The sequence below is a fragment of the Sarcophilus harrisii genome, chromosome 4 (genome assembly GCF_902635505.1).
Source record: "Sarcophilus harrisii chromosome 4, mSarHar1.11, whole genome shotgun sequence".
Classification (NCBI taxonomy): domain Eukaryota; kingdom Metazoa; phylum Chordata; class Mammalia; order Dasyuromorphia; family Dasyuridae; genus Sarcophilus; species Sarcophilus harrisii.
The window spans coordinates 35,462,240-35,487,074 of NC_045429.1; the positions used below are offsets into that span (position 1 = coordinate 35,462,240).

At 40.2% G+C, this 24,835-nt stretch overlaps 1 protein-coding gene across 2 annotated transcripts; it reads left to right on the plus strand.

Moving 5' to 3' along the window:
• Window positions 1-3,381: 3,381 nt before the first annotated feature.
• On the plus strand, window positions 3,382-24,835 carry LOC100922482 (guanylate-binding protein 4). Of its 2 annotated transcripts, XM_031969363.1 has the most exons (12): window positions 3,426-3,527; window positions 4,217-4,438; window positions 6,710-6,905; window positions 11,438-11,565; window positions 11,682-11,791; window positions 14,373-14,569; window positions 16,005-16,250; window positions 18,539-18,819; window positions 19,626-19,838; window positions 20,313-20,415; window positions 22,082-22,275; window positions 24,235-24,835. In XM_031969363.1, exons 3-12 carry the CDS (start codon window positions 6,716-6,718, stop codon window positions 24,457-24,459), a joined length of 1,887 nt encoding a protein of 628 aa, XP_031825223.1. In that variant the 5' UTR covers window positions 3,426-3,527; window positions 4,217-4,438; window positions 6,710-6,715; the 3' UTR covers window positions 24,460-24,835. The 2 variants fall into 2 exon arrangements, with proteins under 2 accessions (XP_031825224.1, XP_031825223.1); XM_031969364.1 differs by lacking the exon at window positions 4,217-4,438 and having other exon boundaries at window positions 3,382-3,527.

Below are 24,835 nucleotides of genomic sequence, written 5' to 3' on the forward strand. Positions count from 1 at the left end.
CTGGGTATCTCTGGCTCTCATACTCAAACCTAGCAAATAATTGTACAGGCTCCTGTAGGGTCACCCCTGCTTTGCTAATGGCAAAATTAAAGTAAACCTGACAAACTTAAAAAATTACAGAACTCAAGTGACAACACTACTTTAAAAGAATACAAATAATAATAACAAAATAAATGCCAACAAAACAATACCTACCAAAACCTAAATGACAGAAAACACAGAAAAGAAAGATAACTTTTCTTAAGGAGAAAATATTTTGGCTTATAAGGCAATCAAGAAAAGTAGGTTTTTTGTGTACATGTTGGTCCAGGGTCATTCTAGACAATCCCTCAAAGTGGACAGAATAGTGAAGTTGCAGTCAGCAAGACCCAAATTCAAATGTGGACTCACAGGCTGACTTGCAGTAGGATTCTAGGCAAATCACCTTTTCCTCAATTGAAATGTGGATTTAATATTAGGAGCTCTGTGGCCAGATGTTTTGAGGATCAAATTAGATGTTATTTTAAAGTGCTTAGTACAATGCCAAATATTTGATAACAGCCCATTTCCTTTGCTTCCAACCTCCCTATTAAGTTGGTATAAGGGAAGCTTGAGAAAACAACTTGTTGACTCAGAATGAAACTGAAATTGACTCAATTCTAGGAACTCTTGATGAGATTTAGATTTGGGGTATCCAAATAAAATTAGGGTTTCTGGTGGTCAGGGAGTTAAATGAGGTTGAGTGGCAGGTTCAGGGTTCAGGGAGTCAAATGGAACTCCCTTGTGGATTTGGTGCAAGGGTAGGGAGTCTTGGGGAACTCCCTTCTGGCAGTGCAAGAAGTTCCCTGTAAAGAAATTTACAGACCTGAAAACCTAGATTGATAAAAGAGGTTTATTATGGGGATGAAAATAAGGTTAAAGTTTGGTTAAGAAAATAGGTGAAGATGGCACTGGAAACAATATTCCATTGGGCTTGATGTGCCAAGCATAGGGCTGGCATGTTTGGAACCTTTGCAAAGAGAGGGTTTTAGTTTGACTCTTTTTATAATAGGGGATTTGGCTACAAGCTGAAGGGCGCTGATGGGTGGAATCCCAAGTTGGCTCCCCTGGGTTTCAGCTAGAGCTAGAATTTGAATTGAATTCAATGGGTTTCAGGACTGAGCCAACCCCACCCAGATAACAAAGATAAAACTGTTTTTCCTTGGGGCGGGGTCCCTCACTGAGGCAGAGTTGAAGGAGATTTTCTGCTTCAAGGATTTTCAGAGTTCCGGGGTCTCCTCTTTATTCCCCCCTCAAGCAGTCACCTCCAAATGCATGTGGGATAAAGGGATGACGGTCTCCTCTTAACTGCTTTGAGCTGGCAAGGGTTGTAGATATTTGGGTGGTTCATGCCAGGAGGTGACGTGTGAGGTGTGGGTTTGGAGATGGCAGCAGAGCATCTAAGGGGTGTTTGTCCTGGTCAGTCATCCCCAGTCAGTCGTCCCATGTTCTCCAGGCTGAAGGGCAGTTGAGAATCCAAAGTTTGAAGGCTAGAGAAAACAGATCTCTACCCTACCTTGATAATGAGTAGCCTAAATAATCTTCTGATGATTTATCTGGGGAATAATCATACCTTCCAAAGGAAGTTTATGTAGGATTAATGCTACTCTCCTGCTGCAATAGTATTTGGGAATTGGGATGGGGATATCCCACTAACATTTGGCTTAATATCATTGAAAAAGAATATCCCATAAACAATACATTTTCATGATTATCGTATTATAGAATGTATGGTTTAACTAGCCACAGATAAGTAGTTACAATAGGGATTTGTGTCCTGATAGAGAAGGGATTTTATGGAACCACTTGTCCAATTTGGAATAAGGTTTGGTTTACTGCAAGGGACATTTAGATAGATTTCTCAGGAAGATTTGGAATCAAGTCAAAGACTTCAGGCAAGCAATAGATGGCAATGCTTGGCTAGAAGTGGTAAAGTACTCTGTAAGAGTCTGAATAAAAGGCAATTTCTATTTTTGTGCTGTGGATTGCCCCATTCCCAGATAGGACCATTCCTTTTTTTTTTTTTATAACATATTAAAAACTATTTGAAAAGATTTATTTAATGTAACATTTATTTCACATTTTATTGTTTTACCTTGTCTCAAGTAATTCATACACCTTTTTTTTTAATTTTTATTTAATAGCCTTTTATTTACAGGATATATACATGGGTAACTTTGCAGCATTAACAATTGCCAAACCTCTTGTTCCAATTTTTCACCTCTTACCTCCCCCCCATCCCCTCCCCTAGATGGCAGGATGACCAGTAGATGTTAAATATATTAAAATATAAATTAGATACACAATAAGTATACATGACCAAAACGTTATTTTGCTGTACAAAAAGAATCAGACTCTGAAATATTGTACAATTAGCTTGTGAAGGAAATCAAAAATGCAGGTGGGCATAAATATAGGGATTGGGAATTCAATGTAATGGTTTTTAGTCATCTCCCAGAGTTCTTTTTCTGGGCATAGCTAGTTCAGTTCATTACTGCTCCATTAGAAATGATTTGGTTGATCTCGTTGCTGAGGATGGCCTGATCCATCAGAACTGGTCATCATATAGTATTGTTGTTGAAGTATATAATGATCTCCTGGTCCTGCTCATTTCACTCAGCATCATGACCATTCCTTATGAATATGGAAAAAACATGAGTGTAAATTTGTACTGTTCCCAAAATCACCATCCTGGGGAGAACCGAAGTGCTTCCCTCTACTTTTCCCTTTCATGAGGACTATACTATATCAGGCTATACTACTCCCTTATCTTTGGAGATCAATGAGTTTGCCTCTCATGGCAGAATGAAAAATTCTAAAATCTAGACATTTATTGGCATGTGCTGAGAGTAGCTTTGCCAGTTCCTCAGGGATGAGCATTCCCCAAGCAAACCTTGGGAGTGCTGGGGAGGCGGCCCTCTCAAACCTGCTTTGCCTGGGAACTGAGTGGGCACCTGTGCACTGATCCAATTGGCTATCCCTTTTGCCCTGACATTCTATGAAGAAAGAAATACTGAATCAGAAAGAATGAAATCAAGGGCCATAACTGATGAGGCTAGAAATCTAGTTAGGTTTGGGGTCATTCCTACTTTGGTGAGTAAATAATACTGGAGAAGTTCCAGCTACTTGGAGAACTGACTTATGGAACCTACATTTGCTCTACTCTTTCCTTTTCTCCTGGATGCTACAAAGATGGAAAGAATTTCTTTGAGGTTGGCATTAAAAAATATTTCTGTACAAGCCCTCTTATCCAAGGAGTACTAGGGCATTTAACTCATTTCTTAAACCCCACACCCATAGATCTGCTTTTGTCTTCCTTTTAGACTGACGAAGTTAGAAACAGGAAGATTTGCTTTTGGTTTCAATTTCTCTTGTCTGTCCCACCCTTTCCTTTCTTACTCAAATTCAGAGAAGCTTTTTGAAAAGCATCAGAAAAAAGAGAAAAGAAGAGAGGACCTGAAAGAAAAAGAGCAAACTGCGAGAGTTTGGCTTGGAGACTCTTGACATAGGTAAGTGTAATTAGTAAGTTTTCTCTTACCTTTTCTGTATCTTTTTTCATTGGTAAAAGTGGAGATAAAATGATGTGTGTGCAGACGGGGAATGGGATACTCTGATTTGTTGAGTGACTTAGAAGTGTAGAATGGATGATTCTCAGCCTAGTGGAGGGGAAAACACACTAGAACTGGATTTCAAGCTTGCAGAGCCTGGTTCTCTTGATGCTGTTTGAGTGGTCTAGATTAGTGGCTATAAGAAAATTGTTAAGAATCCTCTTTAAATTAGCCACAGGTTTTAGGAGTGAAAGAATTCACTCATTCCCAAATTATTAGTTGCAAAATGAAAGTTTATTGTTGGATAGAAATCAGTTTGCCAAGACTGACTTCTATAGTGGCAGATCTATGGATAGTGGAGTTTTGCACTGAGAATGCAGTTCTCAGTAGACAGAAAGTCCTGGCATCTGAGTGAACTACAAAGGTCCATCTGCAAAAGACCTTCGTTGAAAGAAGCTATTATATTGGGTCTTAGTGGGGACTGGGACAGCCCAAGTTGGCTCATCTATAAGCTGGGTTTCAATTTGAGCTGGAATTTGAATGGAATTGAATGTGTATCTTTAATTCAATAAGGATGGAATTCTTTTGCTCAGGACTGAACCAACCCCACCTAGATAATAGAATGAACCTATTTGTCTTGTTTCCCTCAGGTGGAGTCCCTCACAGAGGCAGAGGTGAAGATTTACTCCTTCAAGGAGTTTTAGAGTTTCAGGGTCCCTTCTTCACTCACCTAGGCAATCTTAGGGGCAATGGCATTTGTTCTTGCTGGAAGAAGGAAGAAACTATAAAGTTTGCCAGCATCCCAGGGTCTACATCAGCTGGCAAGGGAACTGTTCACAAACAGGAAAGGATGAATTCCCAGAATAGTCCAGGTAAATTATAGTTGCCAGCCTGGGGATAAATATAGAGGGAGTGCTAGCACATCCTCTAGATCCCCATTTCTATGTGGATGCCACCGAGGAGCACCCTGCTCATTCGTGGGTGGGGGTTGAGGCATGGAAAGCAGGAATAGCCCTTCTTCTGGGTCTCCTTGGGTTCTGGACTCTACATGGGAAAACTGCTACTTGAGCAGTAGTTGTTTTTGATTGTTCATTCATGTCCCATTCCTCAAGATCCCATAGACCAGCTGTCTATAGTTTTCTTAGCAAAGATACCAGAGTAGTTTAGCATTTAGTTCTTCAGTGGATCATCGGTTAGCCAGTGCACATTATCACCAGCACAAGACAGTGATCCAGGTGATAAAGAACAGTTTGAACAAATTCATTAAGAACAGTCCAAACTAAATCTTTTAAAATATGAGCATGGAAAGCAGGAGGAGAAATAACACTAGACTGCATCTAAATTACCTTTAAAGAGGTATTACCTTATTTAAGCCACACAAGAACCCAGTGAAGCCGGCACTTTGCTATTATGTCCAGTGCACAGATGAGGAACCTGATGTGCAGAAACATTGCCTGTGGTTACTGTGTAGCTGACAGGATACAAGTCCAGCTTCTCCCGATTCCAGATCCAACCCTATAATCACCTTGCCTTCTGGCCTCAATAAGCTTCATGTTAGGGGGCGGCACATCCTGTCCCTTTTCCTTGTGCTTTCCTGATCCAGAACATTCAGGCATTGGCCATTTCTTATTGAAGAGAAATGAGAAAAGTCTCCATTCATTGTCCTACATCATCTAGTGGGAACCATATTATGTGAGCTCAGGGTGGATACAGAGGCAGCCTGCCCTCCATGGTTGATATGGTAAAGGAAGTCATGTTCCAAGCTCTGGGAAGTTCCCAAGAGTAAAGATCAGCTATCTACATTAGACTGAAATCCCAGGGCAAAATCCAGGCAAAAAGAATCTTGCCTGGAAGTCAGACAGAGAAGGTGACTATCCCCACTCCCAGCTTCATATCTTGGCTCCCAGAAATAACAGTAAAGGGCTTTACAGATCTACAATTTGTGTAAGGGTTGGGTTCGATTGGGCCTCTGGGCATAGGGCCTCCCTTACCTTGAGGGACTGAGAATGCCATTACCTCACTCATTACCTGATCAGTCACTGAGGGGCTGGTTCTAGATTCCTTTTATCAGGTTAGAATTTGGGGTTCTTGTTCACTATGTGGAAAAGAAGCAACTTCCATCAATGATTTTCTGTAATATGGAGCTCGAGTTTCCTTGGTGTAATAATATCCTAGGATGACATACTCACTATCACTGCAGCCTACAACAGCTCTGCAATTTATAGTCAGTCTTACAAAGATCGGTGGCTCATTGGCAGGTTATGTGTCATATCTAGAGTTAGACAGCCAGGCCATGTCAGAGATACTATTAATTTATGACTTCTCAATTCCCAAACCAATTCTATCCATTCTACCATGATCCCAGTGATCAGTACCATGCTACTGTCAAATCAAGAATTCCATAAATTCAAAGGACAAAACAGGAGGCAGGAAATAGAGTAGTAGAAGGAGTACTGAAGGAGTAATCAGACACCTCAGGATGGATCAAAATCACCCCAAAGTCACTTAGGCAACTCTAAAAAGGAAGAAGCATGAAACACTAATACAAAGCTATTTATCTCAAAGTATTGCCCAAGATCATCCATGTCTCACACCAACTCATGGCCATGGACATGGCGGACTTGGATCGACATAATGCAAAGAGATATGATTATTCCACCAGGTAGAAACTTCCATCATGGGACTTTCAAAGATCAGAAATAGTTTCCCTTGGAGATTAAGAATGCTCCAGGGATCAAGAATAAAGACTTGGTCAAGATAGCTCAGTGGTACATGGAATAGGGTGCTGGGCCAGCAATCAGGAAGAGTTGTGTTTAAACCCAGAAAGGTTCTGCCTCAGTTTCCTCATCTATAAGAATGGACATACTCGTTGTACTTATCTCCCAGGCTTGTCATGGGGAAACATTTATAAAGAGCTTTATATCTCTCAAAACAATACAGAAGATTATTATGATTGCCATTATTGTCATCATCATTGTTATCTGTCATCATCAGTTCTGTGTTCCTAAATGTAAAATTTCACAAGCACAGAACAGCCTGTCTTCTGCTGTTATTAATCTATAACTCATCTAGGCTGTCTCAGTTGAGAATTATATAAATTCTAAAACATGATTGCTGCCTAAGGGGCTCCTCTGTATTTACAGGTGACCATGGCATCAGCAGTGTTCATGGAAGCCCCCATATGTCTGGTAGAAAACATTGATGAAGAGCTGAAGTTAAACCCCAAAGCACTACAGATTCTAACTTCAATCACCAAGCCAGTGGTGGTGGTAGCTATTGTTGGACTGTGCCGTACTGGGAAATCCTACTTGATGAACCAGCTGGCAGGATCGAACTCAGGTAAGTGGAGTGTCTTGGCTATGAATGAGAATCTATTTTTGTGTCATTTTTCAATAGTATTTTATTTTCCCAATTTCATATACAGATAGCTTTTGCCATTTCATTTCTGTAAGATTTTGAGTTCCAATTTTTCCCCTTCCTCTTTTAATTTCTCTCCCCCCCCAAAGGGTTTATACATGTACAATGATTTTAAACATATTTCCACATTAGTTACGTTGTGAAAGAAAAATCAGAACAAAAGGGAAAACATGAGCAAAAAGGCAAACAAACAACCAAAAACGTATGGTGCAAATAGTATGCTTTCATTCACATTTAGTCTCCATAGTTGTCCCTCTAGATGTGGTTGACATTTTCCATCTTAAGAGTATTAGAACTGTCTTCAATCAATGCATTGCTGAGAAGAGCCAAGTCCATCACAGGTCATCAACACACAATCTTGTTACTCTACACAATCTGCCCCTGTTTCTGCTTACTTCACTCAGCCTCAGTTCACCTAAGTCGTCCCAGGCTGTTCTGAAATCAGCCTGCTCTTGGGGGTCACTTTGGGCAGGTCATTATGCCACAAGGTGAGAGTTGCTATGAAGCAAGTCTGAGACCTGATGAAGGCTTAAAAATTGGCCCTTCATTCATTGTTGCCTTCCAGTTAGTCCCCAAAAATTTGTTAAATGCCTACTGTATGCTAGAAACTATGCTAAGAGCCCTGGATACAGATATAGATGTGGAATACAGAAAAAGGGAAATCCAAAGCCCTGCAGGAGCTGTCACTCTAATGGGGGAGACAACCTGCAAACAACTGTGTATGAATGGGATCCATATACTGTTCCTGGGAGAAAATCCTTAAAGGAAAGGAACTAGCATGAAAGGATCCAGAAAAGCTTCTCATTTAATTGTAGCTTAATTGTAGCTGAGAATTGAAAAAAAAAATAGGGAAACCAAAAGGCAGAGAGGAAAAGGAGGAGCATTCCAGGCAGGACAGAAGGGGCCAGGTGGTAGAGGGTCCATCAAAGAGCTAGACCACACACAAATTTGATATTTGTGAATGAAATTTCCCCAGAATAAGTGTCCACAACATGGAGATCTGTCTGCTCCAGCACTGGAAATGTCTGCATTTCCTAAAAAAAAAAAAAAACTGGCAAGTGTCCCTGTTGCTGTCTCCTGGCAGTTTGTCTCCTAGAAACTGCCTGTCTTACATCCTGCCAGCCCTGTGTTTGCTCAGGGTCATGGCTTCTGCTCTGCATTATGTTGGTCTGACAAGGTGGTTGTCAGCCACTCCTGTGATTCATCAGAGCAGGCACATCACAAGGGAGAACCATTCTCAGCATATTGATTGTTCTGATAGGCTCACCAATTCAGAGCTAGAAGAGACCACAGGGGACATTTAATTCACCCCCTCCCTTTTTATAACTGAAGAAACACAGCCCCAGAGAAGCATAGTGATTATTTACTCAGAGTTACACAGATAGTAAACAACAGAATATTTGAATACAGACCCTGTTACTCCTGAGTCACGGCTTTCTGCAAGATCCCACATTGGGGCTTTCATTCTAAAATTTATTTATAGTCTAATTAATAGATGCTCTATGCAAAGTGAGGCCTGAACAACATCAACAAGTTAACTTTCAGAGTTACAGATCAAGGATGTTCCTATTTTAGTGGATTTGGGAGAAAGGTTTTGAGCTACTCTTACCAAGGTCTATTGGGAGGTGATGACCGAGATCGAGGTGCTACTTTGATTTTCCTGGCATATTTTGACTTTGCTCAGGATGCCTAATGGATTTACTGAGGTTGGATTTTCAGTCTGTCAAGGGCCAATTAGTCAACAGTTTTGTCAGGCGGGGAACTCCAACAGGGCCTGGGACCATTCATAACACATCAGGATGCCTTCATATAACACTTCACATTTGCAGGACAAGAAATGTCCCAACTTTTTCCTTCATCAGCCTTGGGTAGGTAACAAAGTTAGTCATTACCAGACTCCTCCTGGACAAATCCTCTACAAGTTTCCACCACCAACCCCCCAAATAAATTTACATAGTCCCAGGAAATAATAGCAGGATGTCATCCATCAGTCACGCCAGCCTGCGTTCCCCTTCCTAAATTTCTCTCTGGGAATATGGCAAAGTTCCCTGCTATCAGGAAGCTCTCATGGAACCCGACCTGAACTTTTTTGTTTCTAGGAAACTCCCAGGATGCTACATTGTTCTAAAATATTTGTAAAGACCTTTCACTCATGTCTTTACATAGTGAGCTGGCATTCCCACAGCAACATTCTTGGTAAGGATTCAAACCCACAAGATTTGGGTATCTCTGGCTCTCCCACTCAGATCTAGCAAATAATTGTCCAGGGCTCCTGTAGGGTCACCTGCTTTGCTACTGACAAAATTAAGGTAAATCTGGCAAACTAATGAGTACAGAAATTATAGAAATCAAATGACAAGGATACTTTAAAAAAATTCAAATAATAACAAAATAAATGCCGACAAAACAATACCTACCCAAACCTAAATGACAGAAAATAGGAAAAAGAAAGATAAGTTTTCTTAAGAAGAAAATATTTTGGCCTATAAGGGAATGAAGAAAAAGTAGGCTCTTTGTTTAGATGTTTGGTTCAGGGGTATTCTAGACAAGCCCTCAAAGGGGATAGAATAGTGAACTTGCAGTCAGTAAGATTCAAATTCAAATGTGGACTCACAGGCTGACTTGCAGTAGGATTTTAGGCAAGTCACTTAATCTTGATTTGCCACCTTTTCCTCAATTGAAATGTGGACTTAATATTATTTGCCTCCACCCCCCTCCCCATTAGGCAGAGTTGGTGGAAGGGACCAACTTGCTGACTCAGAATGAAACTGAAACTGGCTTAATTCTAGGAATTCTTCTCATTTCTGGGTTGTGTGTGTGCTGAGAGGCAGGGGAGGCTTTAACTGGCCTGTGCTCCCTGCAGGATAGAGACTTTGATTTCCCAAGTAGATCAGTTAGCCTCTGTCACTTCAGGGCTTAGAAAGTATCCTGAGAGCTGGATGGGGGAGGAGCCCACAGAAAGTCAATGACTTGCCCAGCATTTCATAACTGTCCTGCATCCATTGGTCCATTAGGAGCAATTGCTTCCTTGTTCTCTGCTAACTCTCCCATGATGCTTTCCTCTCAGCTACTCTATTCTCTATGCTCAGCTTTTTGCTATTGGTCTAAACACTTTGCATCCTTCAGTGTGGCTGCTACTGTTAAGAAAAAGATGTTTCCATGCACACCAGAAGCTCTCATTGAATTTGTTTACCAGTTTTATCTAAACTTACCCCACAAATCCAATCTCCAAGCTGTGGGTGGTCTGAATGCAAGAATTCCTCTGGTCCCAGCTGCTGATACTGGGTAATGTGGAACTAGGAAGCAGGAAGACCTGAGTGTGAAAGCTGCTTCCTGGCTATGTCACCCTGGACTACTAATTTATACATTCCCCCTCCAGTCTCAGTTTCCTCCTCTGTCAAAAGGAGATGTGTAGAGGTCCAGGACTCTGGAAAAGTATACTTGAACCAAAGATACTTACAGCAGGGACTCAGTGTGACTGATGAGATGATGGTTCTGTAGTTTACATACATTTAGTACTTAGCGTGGTGATATAATGGTTCTCTAGTTCACACATATTCAGTATGCTGCAATGATGTAATTGTAATAGGGTATTTAAGAGCTGAGAGGACTGGAAACGAGACATTCCATCTTTGACCATCACCCTGGTGGCTCTCCTGCCTCCTGCACTCCTCCACTTAGATCAACACTGGGTCAGACTGTAACAGACACACAGACTGTGAAGGAGACAGACTTTGACTATAAAGACTTTAGACTCTATTCCTGACTATCCTTGTGGTGACTATCCTGCTGAGACCAAGGCCCACCCGGAGGACCTCCAGAAAGCTAACCTGGACATTACAGAGATAGAAGAAACACATAGCTTCATGGACTTGGCTCTTTTCAGTAAGAAGGTGATTCAAGGAAATTCCAATAGACTTATGATGCAAAGTGCCGCCCACATCCAGAGAGAGAACTATGAAAACTGGCTGTAGGTGAAAGCATAACATTTTCACTTTTTTTGTTGCTATTGTTATTTGTTTCCTTCATTTATTTCCTTTCACCCATTTTCCCCTATTGATCTGTCAAATGTGATAAAAATGGAAATATGTTTAAATCACCTTGCTTGCTCCCTTTGGGGCGGAGGGGAGGGCTGAGAGAAGAAGAAAATTTTGAAATACAAGGTTTTGCAAAAGTGAATGTGAAAAACTATCTTTGCATATTTTTGGAAAAAATGATATACCATTAAAATTTTTATTTTTTTTATTTTTTTCCATTAAAATTTTTAAAAAAAGAATTCTGATAATAAATCTAAAAAAAATGCAGAGTTTACAGGATTATTGTAAAGATAGAAGAACAGAACACTCGTGGATTATGCTATATAAATGCACATAAATGATTCCAGGATTTGGGCTACTGAAGCCTCTAAACTTTCTGTCTCCACTGGGACCTCATGTCTCACCTCTCCCTTGCAGGCTTCTCCCTGGGATCCACTGTGCAGTCTGAGACAAAGGGTATCTGGATGTGGTGTCTCCCTCACCCCAGCAAACAGGACCATGTCTTAGTTCTGCTTGACACAGAGGGCCTTGGAGATGTAGAAAAGGTAAAAAAAAAAACCATGGCATTCTGCTCACTCAATTGCCCTCCCTAGCTCTATGACTTAAGAAGGAGAGAGCTTCCCCCTCCCCTGGGAGCCCCACTGACATCATCTGTTTGTAGGGTGACCCCAGGAATGACTCGTGGATCTTTGCCCTGGCTGTCCTGCTCAGCAGCACTTTTGTGTACAACAGCATGAACACCATCAACCACCAGGCCTTGGAACAGATGCAGTATCCTTTCAGAACTTCAAAACATCCATGATCTCCTTAATGCAGGTGCTCCCTCACGAGGACAAGCTGTACAGAGTTGAAGAGCTGTCCTCACGAGTTACTCTGCCCAGAAATACCCATCACTGGGTGCTCAACCTTCTGGGGCTCAATGTTCTCAAGCACGATTGGCTGAGCCTTGGATGATAGGCTGGCACTAAACTCAAATTTGGTGGACCATGGTTCAGATCGCCATTATACATAAGTATTCCATTTCCACAATGAAGAGCTCTGAAATGCCTTGATTATTGCATCGTTCCCTCTGCCTTACCATTGCCAAGCTCCTCTACTCTTCTTCATCACATTGGTCTTCCTTTACATCCCATCCTCTCTTCTATGAAAAGATGGCCCTTCTCCTTGCCAAAGCAAACCTCTTATACCCTTGATTCCATCTCATTCTATCTTTTCTAACAAATTAAACTTTCTCTATCCTTTCTCTTTCACTAATCTTCAGGCCTCCCCATCTATTAGTGCTTCCTTGTCACCTGAATGATCAGCCATGTTTGCACATTCTTTCAAAATGTTCCCTCAGTGCTATGAAGTATCTCAAAAAGCTCCAATTCTTTGTTTCTGTGTGAAACACAGTAAGAAGCTTCTAAACCCTCTGCAGCCTGCATTCTGACCTCCTCATACAGTTGAACCTCCTCTCTTCAAAGTGACCAATATTTTCTGAACTACCATAGCTACAGGTCCTTTTTCAAACCTCATCCTTCTTCACTTGTCTGCAGTCTTTGCCATTGTGGAGCAAGCTCTTCTCCAAGATAACCTGACCCTCCTGACTTTCATGAACACAATTTCTCCTCTTTTTCTTCCTGCTAATCTGGACATTTCCTCTTATATTATGCTAGATGTACATTCAAGTCACAGCAACTGATCACTGATGTCTTGGAGGGGTTTTCTCCCATTTTACTTTTTAGCTTGAAAATTCCATTGGCTCCATAGGCTCAATCACCCATCATCTTTACACTGATGACATTCTCATGTATTTATCCAGCCCCAACCACTCTGCTGAGCTCCAGTTTCTCAGTTTAATTTGTCTGTTAGACAGCTCATACTGAATGCCCTGTAGACATGTCAAATGCAACTTGACCAAAACAGAATTCATTTTCTTCTCTGAGAAACCCTTTTGTCTTTACAACTTCTTTTCTTGTCATGAACACAACCATCCCCCAGGTCTCCTGCCTCTCAATCGAGCTGCCATGCTCAGCTCTTCAGTCCCTCTCATTATCTACATCCAAACAATTATCATGAGTTTTCTTTGCTACATTCATAAAATTTCTCCTTTATACCCCCTTCTTTCATCAGTTTTGCTACCATTCTGGTGCAGATCCTCTTCACCTCAAAGCTGGAGAATTGTAATAGACTACTGGATGATCTTGTCCAAAATTTCTCATCCCCCCACTCCATCCTCCATTCCTTTAAAAATGCACTTTTCATAAAGCACAGCTTTGATAATGCTACCCCATCATCAATTTCAGAGCCACCAATAAATCCTATTATCCCAGGACCAAATATCAAATTTTCTGTCTGACTTTAACTACATTTCTTTTCTAACACTTTAACTTTTCTTACACTTTTCATTCTCCTAATACACAATCATCAAAACACACTGGTCTTCTTGCTGTTCTTCTCACTTGACAGTAATATCTCATTCAGTGCCTCTGAGCCTACTGTCCTACATGCCTGGAATTCCCTTCTTCCTCCCTCCCACTTCCTAGTTTTCCTTCTTTCTTCCAAATCTCATTCAAATCTCACCTTCAACAAAATTTCCCTATATTCCTGCCTTCTCTCAGGGATTAACCTGACCTTTACATTAAGGATTTATATTGCTATCAACAATGATATACACACAGAGATAGCCATAAATCCTGAATGTATGCATAGTATTAATACTTGTTTGTGATTATATTTATATTATACATAATTAGAATGTGATCGCCCTGAGAACAGGGAATATATTCTGTTGTTCAGTTCTTCAGTCATGTCCAGTGATTTGTGACTCCAGGTGGGGTTTTTTTGGCAGAATTACTAGCATGCTTTTCCCATTTCCTTCTTCAGCAAAGGATGAAACTGATCCCAACAGGATCAAGTGGCTTGGCCAGGTATCACCTCAGAGTCTGATGCAGATTTGAACTCAGGAAGATGAACCTCCCTGATTTCAAGTCCGATGCTCTATTCCTGCTACCATCTTTCATTTATTTCTCTGCCCAGCACTTAGAACAGTGCCTGATACAGAATAAGCACTTATTAAATGCTTCTTGACTGACAGTTAGGGATAAGAGCTTGTGTTCAGGAAACAATATGAGACCTAATGTCTCAACACTTTGACTGAAGAATGCTTCAAGACGATCAGGGACTCCATTGAAAAGTTCTTCCTTTCTGCTTTTATGTCAATGTTTGAAATCCATTAGTCGAGAAGCCCCCCAGGAGGGGGAGAGAATGTCTGTAAGACTCAGTGGAGAGAAGAGAACAGAGTAAAAGGAGAAGTAGGACTGAGAAATGATGATGCAGGGGGGTGTTGCTTTTTCCTTATCCATGACCTCAGATATGTAACAGAACTGACCAAACTAATCAAGATCAAATCCTCACCTGATGCTGCTGGAGAAGAGGAGTCTGAAGAGTTTGTGGGCTTCTTCCCAGACTTTGTGTGGACAGTGCGGGATTTCACCCTGGAATTGAAGATAGATGGACGCCCCATTACCTCAGATCAGTACCTGGAAAATGCCTTAAAGCTTAGTAAAGGTAATTTCCTAGAAATCAAGATTGAACACATGGATTGCCCTGGTCAGTACAGGGGGAACTGACACCAAAATGTTTCCCCTTATTTTTTAACTGAAATGCTTATTCCTTGGGCTTAATCTTTTGAATCCCAGGAACAAAGGAAAAGGAGGCTTAAAGTTATAAGGGTTATTAAGATTTTTGATGAGGGTCAGTTAATCTGATTTTTGTAGCTCCAGAGTTTCATACTCTAGAGTTAACTGAAGAAGGCGTATTCCCTGAGGTAGCTGACTTTTCCCCGCTTTTATTAGGGCTTTGTATTTTGTGAATTTTTAAAATTAGGGTGATGCTTCCAAATGCGCTATAGTTGTTGGTGAGCATGGAATTTCAGTAAAAGAGAATGGTTTGATTTTAATGATTATTTCCTTTGGTCCAAAACATAGCCTGAGAGACTCTTCTTCTCTAATAAAAACATAGATCTTTTGGATAAAAAGAAAAAGGCAGAGGCTATGCTGTGCAACCAAAAGGAAATGGGTACTTTGGATCAGAAGCCCTGGGTCTAAATTTTAGCTCTGGCTTCTTACTGCCCAAGTAAATTTTGGCCAATGTCTCCCAGACTCAGTTTCCTCATCTATAAAATTAAGATTTTGGACTCCAAAATCTCTTTTTTAAAAAAATGCCCCGTTACCTCCTAGCTGTGTGATGCTGTGAAAGTCATTTAACCCCAGTTGCTTCAGCAAAAAAAAAAAATTAAATTTAAATTTAAAAAAGCCCAAGTATACATCTATTAGGTAGTAAGCTAGTTTCTGACCTTGATAATTCTAGAAGATTGGGTATATCTCTCTCAAATATATTTTACTTCTCCTAAAGACTTCTGACTGACCATCACATGTTCCCAGGCATCTCTGTGATTGCTCTTGTAACCTCTCTCCCTTTAACATAAAGCCTTGTCTTCCTAAAAGTAGAAATCTCTTATTGTGCTCTATCTACATTGTAGACTGGGAAATAACTTCCTGATGGAATACTAGCAGGGATACTAATGCCACTGAAAATATCTTGACATCACGTTTGACAATGAGTTCCTTCAATTCCATATAATAAGCACTGATTAAAGATCTGTTCTACCTGAGGGACTATGCTACTGGGCATACAGGGATAAAAATGCAATAGTTCCTCTCAAAAGGATTATATGCCAGAGGGAGAAAACATGTAAAAGATAGGTAAATAAATAAATAGAATTACTATGCTTAAAAAGCTGTAGGGATTTGCAAGGCCTTTTTTTGTAGGTACTCTAATACCAAATGTCTGCAGAGAGCTAAGGGTTTCAGAAAGAAAAGGCCAGAAGTATCCTGGATGAATACAAAATTTAATAAAACAATTCCCAGGCTTTAACATGTTCTTCAGCTCTTTGTCCTAGGCATGTACCATTTACTTTGATCCCTGTTTTCCTATTTCTCAGGCAAGAACCCCAGAGTTGAACTGGCTAACCTTCCACGAGAGTGTATCAGAAAATTCTTTCCAAAACGGAAGTGTTTTACTTTTGACCGTCCAACAAATGATAAGTCACTCTTAGCCTGTCTTGAAGATGTCCCAGACCAAGAACTGGAGCCTTCGTTCAGGACTCAGACAGACAGCTTTTGTACTTACATCTTTTCCAATGCAAAACCCAAGACCCTCAGTGGGGGTATCATGATCAATGGAAATCGTAAGTTTCCTTAGCCCCACTGCATTCTTGATTGAAATTTGAAATGGGTTTCTCGTTTCTTTATTCATATATAAATATTATTGAAATTGTGTATTGATCCTCATACAAGCATGAGTTTCTTTCTTTTTCTTAATTCATTTTGAAGTTTAAAAATCTCTAGAAAGATGCACTCTGAGACCATGTCTATATTCTCTGATGGAGAGAAAGTCTCCATTACACATTTGGTACAGGAGTAGAGCAAAGCAGTGATCTTCACTGTCCAAAGGAGAATCAAGTGCAGTTAGTAATTTACAAACAAGTGATTTGGATTTCTACATCTGACCAAATTTTACAGCGTATTTTTAAAAAGATGATTTGTGAGCACAAAGAAAAGGAATCATTTTAAGCAAATTTCTTTGCAAGTCACTGTAACAGGTTTTATATAGATCTTAAGAATAGAGTCAACTTGGCAAAGTTGATTTCAAGAGACTATTTAACATAGTGTCATGCTATGAATATGAACAAAATCAAGATGTAACAGATGATGATACTGTGAGGTAGATTTAGAACCTATTGAATGACCTTTAAGGGAAATCAAACTGAAGGGAAGATCATATGGCCAACGTTTAGAGCTTTAGGCCTTTCTCTAAGTATCAAAGTTATAGAACAAGCAAATAGAATAATAATCCCATGTGGAGATCCCAAGAAATAACTAATATATTAAATGAAATCAGTTCTATCTGGGAAGGCAAAGTCAATGACTCTAAATGCATAATGAATTCTTCCAAAAGAAAAGCCAAGTTTTCCATTTGGCTATGAAAACTTCTGTAAGTAAAAGATAGGAAAGACATGGATAGACAACAATTCTTGGGGAAAAGATCTGGATGATTCCATCAATTATAAGTTCACTATAATTACATACTCTGAAATGCAAAATTATTCAAGAATTTGTTGTTGAGAAGAGGTAAAGGAATTCTTCCCCTGACATTGTGTAGCTCCATGTAGACTATAGTTGGTATTTAGTGTTCATTTCTAATCAGATCATTTTAGGAAACATATAGGCAAGGTCAAACATTGCCAGAGCAAGAGAACTAGAATCAGTGAAAGGATGGAAATTCCCACAAGAATAAACCCAAGGGACACTAATACATTGTTAGTGGAATTGTGAATATATCCAGCCATTCTGGAGAGCAATTTGGAACTATGCTCAAAAAGTTATCAAACTGTGCATACGCTTTGATCCAGCAGTGTTTCTACTGGGCTTATATCCCAAAGAGATCTTAAAGAAGGGAAAGGGACCTGTATGTGCATGAATCTTTGTGGCAGGTCTCTTTGTAGTGTCCAGAACCTCCAAACTGAGTGGATGTCCATCAATTGGAGAATGGCTGATAAAATGTGGTATATGAATATTATGGAACATTATTGTTCAGTAAGAAATGACCTACAGGAGGATTTCAAAAAGAAAGACTGGAGAGACTTACATAAAGTGATGCTGAGTGAAATGACCAGGACCAGGAGATAACCATATACTTCAATGACAATGCTATATGATCATCAATTCTGATGGACATGGCCATCTTCAAAAATGAGATGAACCAAATCAGCTCCAATAGAGCAGTAATGAATTGAAACACACACAATGAAAGAACTCTGGGAGATGAGTAAGAATCATTATGTAAAATTCTCAATCCCTATATTTTTGCCCGCCTGCATTTTTTATTTCCTTCACAGCCTAATAGTACACTATTTCAAATTCCAATTCTTTTTGTAGCAAAATAACTGTTAGGACATGTATGCTTATATTGTATTTAATTTATACATTAACATACTTAACATGTATTGGTCAACCTGCCATTGGGGGAGGCAGGGGAAAAATTGGAAAAAAAGATTTGGAAATTGTCAATGCTGAAAAATTACCCATGCATATAACTTGTAAATAAAAAGCTATAATAAAAAATTATTTTAAAAATATTTAAAAAAAAACCCAAGGAAGAACACTTGGATCCATTCCTCTTGATGACAAAGGTCAAAATTGGGAGAAATGAGGAGAATTGGCCAAATGGCTTATGTAGGCTTCATAAATAACTGACACTTCCTAACCTTTTTTAATCATTAAAAAACATTAGAAGAGCCTAAATTGAGTTGTCACACTCTCCCCTTTAGGCAAAATTGTTGTGATGAGAAACTACTTGCTAAGATTATTTTCAGAGATCTTTGGCTAGCCATGAGTTCTCCTGGATGATTGACGTGTGCACCACATTGAATGATGGTTCTTTTCCCATCATCTTCTCCTTCTTCTTGTATAACAGGGTTGGGAAAGCTGCTGGAGACCTATGTGAGGGCAATCTCCAGTGGTGACGTTCCCTGCCTGGAGAATGCAGTGATGTCTTTGGCTCAGACTGAGAACCCAGCTGCTGTGCAAAAAGCTACAAAACATTATGTGGAACAGATGGACCTGAAGGTGGATTTCCCCACAGAGACTCTCCAGGACCTGCTAAGCATACATACAGAGTGTGAGAAGGAAGCCCTCTCAATTTTCATGAAGCATTCTTTCAAAGATGAGAACCAAAAATATCAGAAGGAACTGATGGTATGTTCTCTCTGTCATTTATCCTTCCTCTTACCTATCTTTTATGAGTAAACACAGAGGCTGGTCAGCCTCTTTCCACTTATTTTGACCTTGGGCTCTGTCTCCCTTCCTCATGAGAGAAGAGTCTGGTCTCTCCTGAGGACTAGAGACATGAAGGCCTAAATCTTATATACAATGAAATAATGCTTCCTCCTTGTGCCTACCTGAAATGTATTCTTAGAAGGCAACTCCCCCCCCCCCACACACACTCTCACATTTGCTGACTAGCCGGCATCTGAGAGCTCTCAGAGCACCCTGGAGTTTTTCTCAAGAGTAGATCCTACCATCCTCAGCTTCCTTTCACAGTATCTCCTGTCAGCCCACATGTCTGCTCTGTCTTACTTAAGTTTGCAGCACTTATTTGGACCAATCCAAAGAGAGAACCATTAGGATAGGCTTTCAGGACTGGCAGGGACATGGAGGATCATTTGATGTAATCACTTCTTGTGAAAAATGAGGTCTGGGTTCTGGACACGACAAGTGGCTTGTCCATTGTGACCAAGCTATGGAGCAGCAGAGTTAATATCAGACTCCAGGTCTCCAGACTTCCAGTCCAGAGTTTGGTTTTTGTTCTACCCCATCTTGCTGGGAAAATGAGCAGGTAGACGTCTCAATGGTTTCTTTAGGCTCTCATGCCCTTTACAATGAAATAGAGCATTTAAAATATTTTGTTAATGTTTGAGGTATCATGTCAATCATTTTCTATTATTATTACTACTGTTAACATCTCATCCTTTTCTCTGCTTGTCTTTTTGTTTCATTGGCAGCAAATCTTAGAAACCAAGAAGGATGGTTTCATACGTCAAAATGAAGAAACATCAACCAAATATTGTCAAACTCAGCTTGAGCATCTCTCACAGTCCCTGAGAGAAGCCATTTCTAAAGGCACCTTCTCTGTGCCAGGGGGTTACAATCTTTTCAAGAAAAGAAGAGAAGAAATAACAAATAATTATTATCAAATGCCCAGGAAAGGACTAAAGGTGAGGAAAGACCAGAAGGCCAGGAATGATGACATTACAAGGAGGGTTCCATTGTTTGCACTGGGAATTGGAGCAGTGACTGCCTCCTACCAATAACTTTCAGGAGGAGAAAGTCTAGAGCCCTGGGATTTTTAGTTCACATATCACCTGGAAGTTCTTGATAGAAATGCCTTCTTCCTGCCTAGAGAATAAGCTATTTAGGAAGGTAGGGTACACGAGGTCCTAAGACGCCAGGCCTAATGCAGGCTGCCCTGTAGCTCAGGTTCCAGCTTGGAATGAATTGTGATGTCCACAGCTGGACTTTCTTGTTACTCTTGAGATCATCATATAATCAAATGCTTTCAACCCTTTTTGAGAAAAAGAATACTCTAGCCTATACAGCAGACACTGCTCCTGCCCTAGAGAGTATATCTTTCCCAGGAATTGATGTGCTCTGAGGAAGATTATGTATCTGTGTCTTATGTGCTTGTCCAGGCAGATGAGGTCCTCCAAAGGTTTCTACAGTCACTGGCAGTGACAGAAGATTCCATCCTGCAGACAGATCAGGCTCTCACTGAAAAAGAGAAGGCCTTGCAAGGTATAAGAAGCTATGCTGGGCGATGATCTAATCATGCAGGGATTATGATAGGTTTGGGCCCTCCCCAAGGGCTTCTGTGGGACAGGGAGACTCTGGTGAAACACTTAGGATTCCTTGTTTTCTACGTTCTCATATCCTGCTGAATTTTTAACAGCAACTGTGATCGTGATCGTAAAATGCAGCAGGTTATAGAATGCTACTCTCCCAGACACTGTCAGCTCTTGTTCTCTGGGTCTAATCAAGAAAAAGAGAAATTTTTAAACTCACCATTGCTTTCTCATAGTCAGTTTATAATCTGAGTTCAGGAGAAAATGCACCTGTCATACTTCTGCTCAATGATTTTGTGACAAATGAGAGACAAAATGACTAAGGAAACAAAGATTTAAAGTTTTGAGCAAATGGGTGTATATTAAGCAATGCACGCCCACTGCCCCCTACATCGGGATCAGGCCCTTCCTCAGCTTTGGCACTGAATCCAAAATACAGGGGAGACAGACTTCTATATATTACAATTAAATTTTAAAATTCAAATAAAAAAATCAAATAATACCAATTAATTAAATGGAAACAATACAATATTATGTAATCTGGTTTCAAATTAATTAAAAGATTAGGCATTTTTTCCAATAAGATTTCCAGAAATCAGAAAAGAAAACATCCTACTACTCTTTAAATGTCTATGAACAATCAAAGCAACATGGAAAAAGTACCTGATTGATCAGGAAGGGACATTTTTTAGATTAAAAATAATCCTGAGATGCTTGAGATGCACAATTGTAAGAAAATTCCCTGCATCAGTCTTAGGATCTCATGGAGCTTCTGGTTAGCAGAAACTATGTCTTTGCTTAAGTGTCTCTAAATTGCAGCTCGAAGTGATACAGCTTTACAGTCAGGCAACTGTATAATACAGTAATCTGACAACTGAATAAAGTTTTCTCACAAGGCAGAATTTGGACTAGTCCTATAATAGAAGAGAAATTAAACTGAGTTGGTTCCAGCACTGGGGTACAGTATCAAGTTAATAAGGTGCACTCCAATTCCTACACTCAAGTCCTGATGCTCCTAATTCCCTCAGTTTCCCTGACTTTCAAGGATTTCCAATGACTTCCTATTACCTCTAAGATCACATATGAATTCCTCCATTTAACATATAAAGTCCAACACAAATTGACCTTTGCTACTGTTGTTGTCATATAATCTATTCTTCCCTTTGCCTGCTGTTTTAGCACCACTTTCCTCCGATTCTTGCAGTGCCCAGAAACACCAAGCCATCTCTGTTCTCCAAGCCTTTCCACTAGCCATTAATACTCTGAAAAACATTGCCTCTCACCTAATCTTAACTCCCTCAGTTAAATCAGTTAAATTCCACTTCTTTCAAAAGGCCCTTCCTCATCCCCTCAGCTGTTAATGTGATTTTCTACCTACCCCATTCATATTGCCTTTTCTTCATTATTATGTTTCTTGAATCTACATAATGATTTCAATGTAGACTCTGCCATTAGAATATCAGCTTTTCCAGGCAAAAATTGTTTTTACTTTTTTTTTTGTCTATCAACTTGTTAATAGAGTGCCTAAGAAGCACTTATTAAAGGATTGTTCACTAACTGACAGGAGACGAATACTTATTTTACTTATTTAATCTCATGCTTTCTATTCCCTCCAAAAGTTGAACAGATCAAAAGAGAAGCAGCTGAGAAAGAGAAGAAGTTGTTGAAACAGCAACAAGTTGAAATACAGCAAAAGATGGAAGCTCAGCAGAGAAGTTTTGAAGAAAACATGAACCAACTGAAAAGGAAGATGGTGGAAGATAGATACAAGATCCTGGAAGAACAGAAAATGATTCTGGACTCTAAACTGAAGGTACAGGGAGACTGGGATCAGTGGCTATTCTTGGGATGTAACACCACCACCATGGCAGGAAAGGGATGGGCAGACAAACAAGGAAGGCAAATTTGTCTTCATGTTATTCAGCACCGGGAAGAGCAAGGACCCTGGACATTTTATCAGAAGTCCTAGGCTTGAACCCTTTTCTCCTCCTGATCCTCAGTTTTATCACCTGTAATATAGGGTCACTTACATCTACCTCACTGAGTGCAAATTATTGTTGTATAGATCCAATGAGTTTTGCGTCACTCATAGAGCATCTCCAGCTCTCCTAATGAGCTGCCCAGGCAAATCTTTACCAAGTTCAAGTCATTCTTCAAGTCTTCTCTCTCTGAAAGTCAAAGTTCCCAAGCCCCCACCAAAGTCTGTGCTTTTCTAGTCACCCAGAAGACACAATTAGTTCAAAGCTAAGACCTAATGCCCAGAAATTTTTCTACTGCATCCCTTTTATACAAGACTGACAACTCAGCACACAGCCATCAGTCCAGAAAACATCCCTCAGTGAGCCTTAATTGGCATAGGCTTTCCTCCCCAGTAGGAGATTCTGAAACCCAGGAACCAAACTCTCTGAAACAAAGATCCAGGGCCATGTACTTTGTACTTTCAGGTTTAAAGCTATTTTTGAATTTTATCAGTAATCACCCTCATTGCACCTATTAGGATCTCTTTTGTCTTGAGGGCAGAAAATCCTGTCAACTTCCATTGCTAACGTTGTCTCAATGCATCTCTTATGCAAACTGTAGACCACTGAGTTCGGATCCCTCTGTCACCCTAGTGCAGCAATCCCCAAATCCTTTGTTCTTTTCTAAGAATGTAAGAATGAGTGAGCCGGCCCTATGGTCTCAGTGATGGAGGTGACTACAGTGACATTTCTTCTACCAGTACAATCAGCACCACCCTGCAGGTAAAGGCTGAGAGTTCAGAAAGTGACATGAACCTTTCAAGTCCTGTGATTAGGACTTCTGACCCCATAGTAGAGAGAAGAAAATCTCCATACTAAGGACCATAGCCAGGGCAAGTTACCTCCAGAGCCCCCTGAGGTTTGGGGCTGCTAGGATGAAGCCAAGTATTCCAGACTGGGTCGATTGTAACCTCCTACCTGAGCCCCAAACTGCTGGGTCGTGGAACAAGAACATATCCAGTGACTGATAAGGTTCCCTTAGAACCATTATCAATAAGGCCCTGCCTAAAGTGCCATGGAATAGAGCAGGCCCTGCCTAAATTCATGGAAACTGGCCAGAGCTAGCTCAGGCTAGTAAGAGAGGTTCGCTGTCCATCCACATTACTTTCCCTGTTGAGCAAAGGGTCAAACCCCTTTGAAGTTGACTTGAGTCCATCCTGAGTCACTCTCTAGATAATATTTTATGCCTCTTTTTTTTCTAACATCTGGGCCACTTGACTAGAAATTGAGAATAATGCTGAAGATGAGAGCTAGCATTTAAATATCAAGGTAAGGCTTACAAAGTAAACAATATCTCACAATAAGCTGGGTAGCTATGGGTTATTACAGATTGGGGAACATACCTCCAGTCACAGCTAGCAAGGGTCAGAGGCAGGATTCAAATTCAGGTCATCCTTACTCCAAGTCAGCACTGTACCATTGAGCTCCTCCCCACTCTTTAGGAACATGATTCTAAGCCAAATGGCCTGGTCCTCAGCTGCTACAGACCTGAGCATTGGCCCTGAGGTCCAGCTTTTTGTTTCTGGTATTTGAGAAGTACTGAGTCATTGAAGAGAAGTCCTAAATTCCTGAATGGTTTTTCCACTGCCCAGGAACATCCCTTGCAGAGAAATCCACACTGAAGTTTCCCCTTCCTCTAATCTACTTAAATCTCACACCTCATCTAGCAGAAATAAATAAGGTTTCTGGTTCTTGGTAGAATGGGGACAGCTAGAAGTAACATGCTGATATGTTGGTGTCTTGTCTTGTCTTAGGAACAAGAAAAGCTGATGAAGGAAGGCTTTCAAAAGGAAGCTGAAAAGATGAACAAAACAATTGAAGGCCTACAAGCAAAAGTTAAGGATGCTGAGAATAAGAAGTTCGATTTTTTGCCCAAATTTTTAGATACAGCTGGCAGTATAATAATGGCCACATCACCTGGTACAGGAAAAATTGTTGGCATGCAGTTAAAGGCATTAGCCACTTCGTTGTCCAAATAGATTTCAGTTTCCCAAAAGAAAATTATTGAGTAATTCTATTCCATCTTTAAAAAAAAGTGGAGTTAAGATCTCCTTATGTATGAATGTGAGGCTTTTGGAGAATCATCCTGCTCTTTCATATTTAGGTGTGGTCCTTAACATACAGGCTACCTGGCCTTTCTCAGAGAGAACAATGCCTCATTGTCCCTAACAAAACAGTACTTAAAGTCAGCAAGAGCTGAGTTCACATCTAGAATTAGCCAATTATAAGCCTACTTCTAGAATCCTGAGAAAGTCACTGAAACTCTGTGTTTTAGATTTCTCATCATAAAATGGGGGTAACAATATATTCACAGGTTTTTGTGAGGATAAAAAGTAAAGTTATTTTGAAACCTTA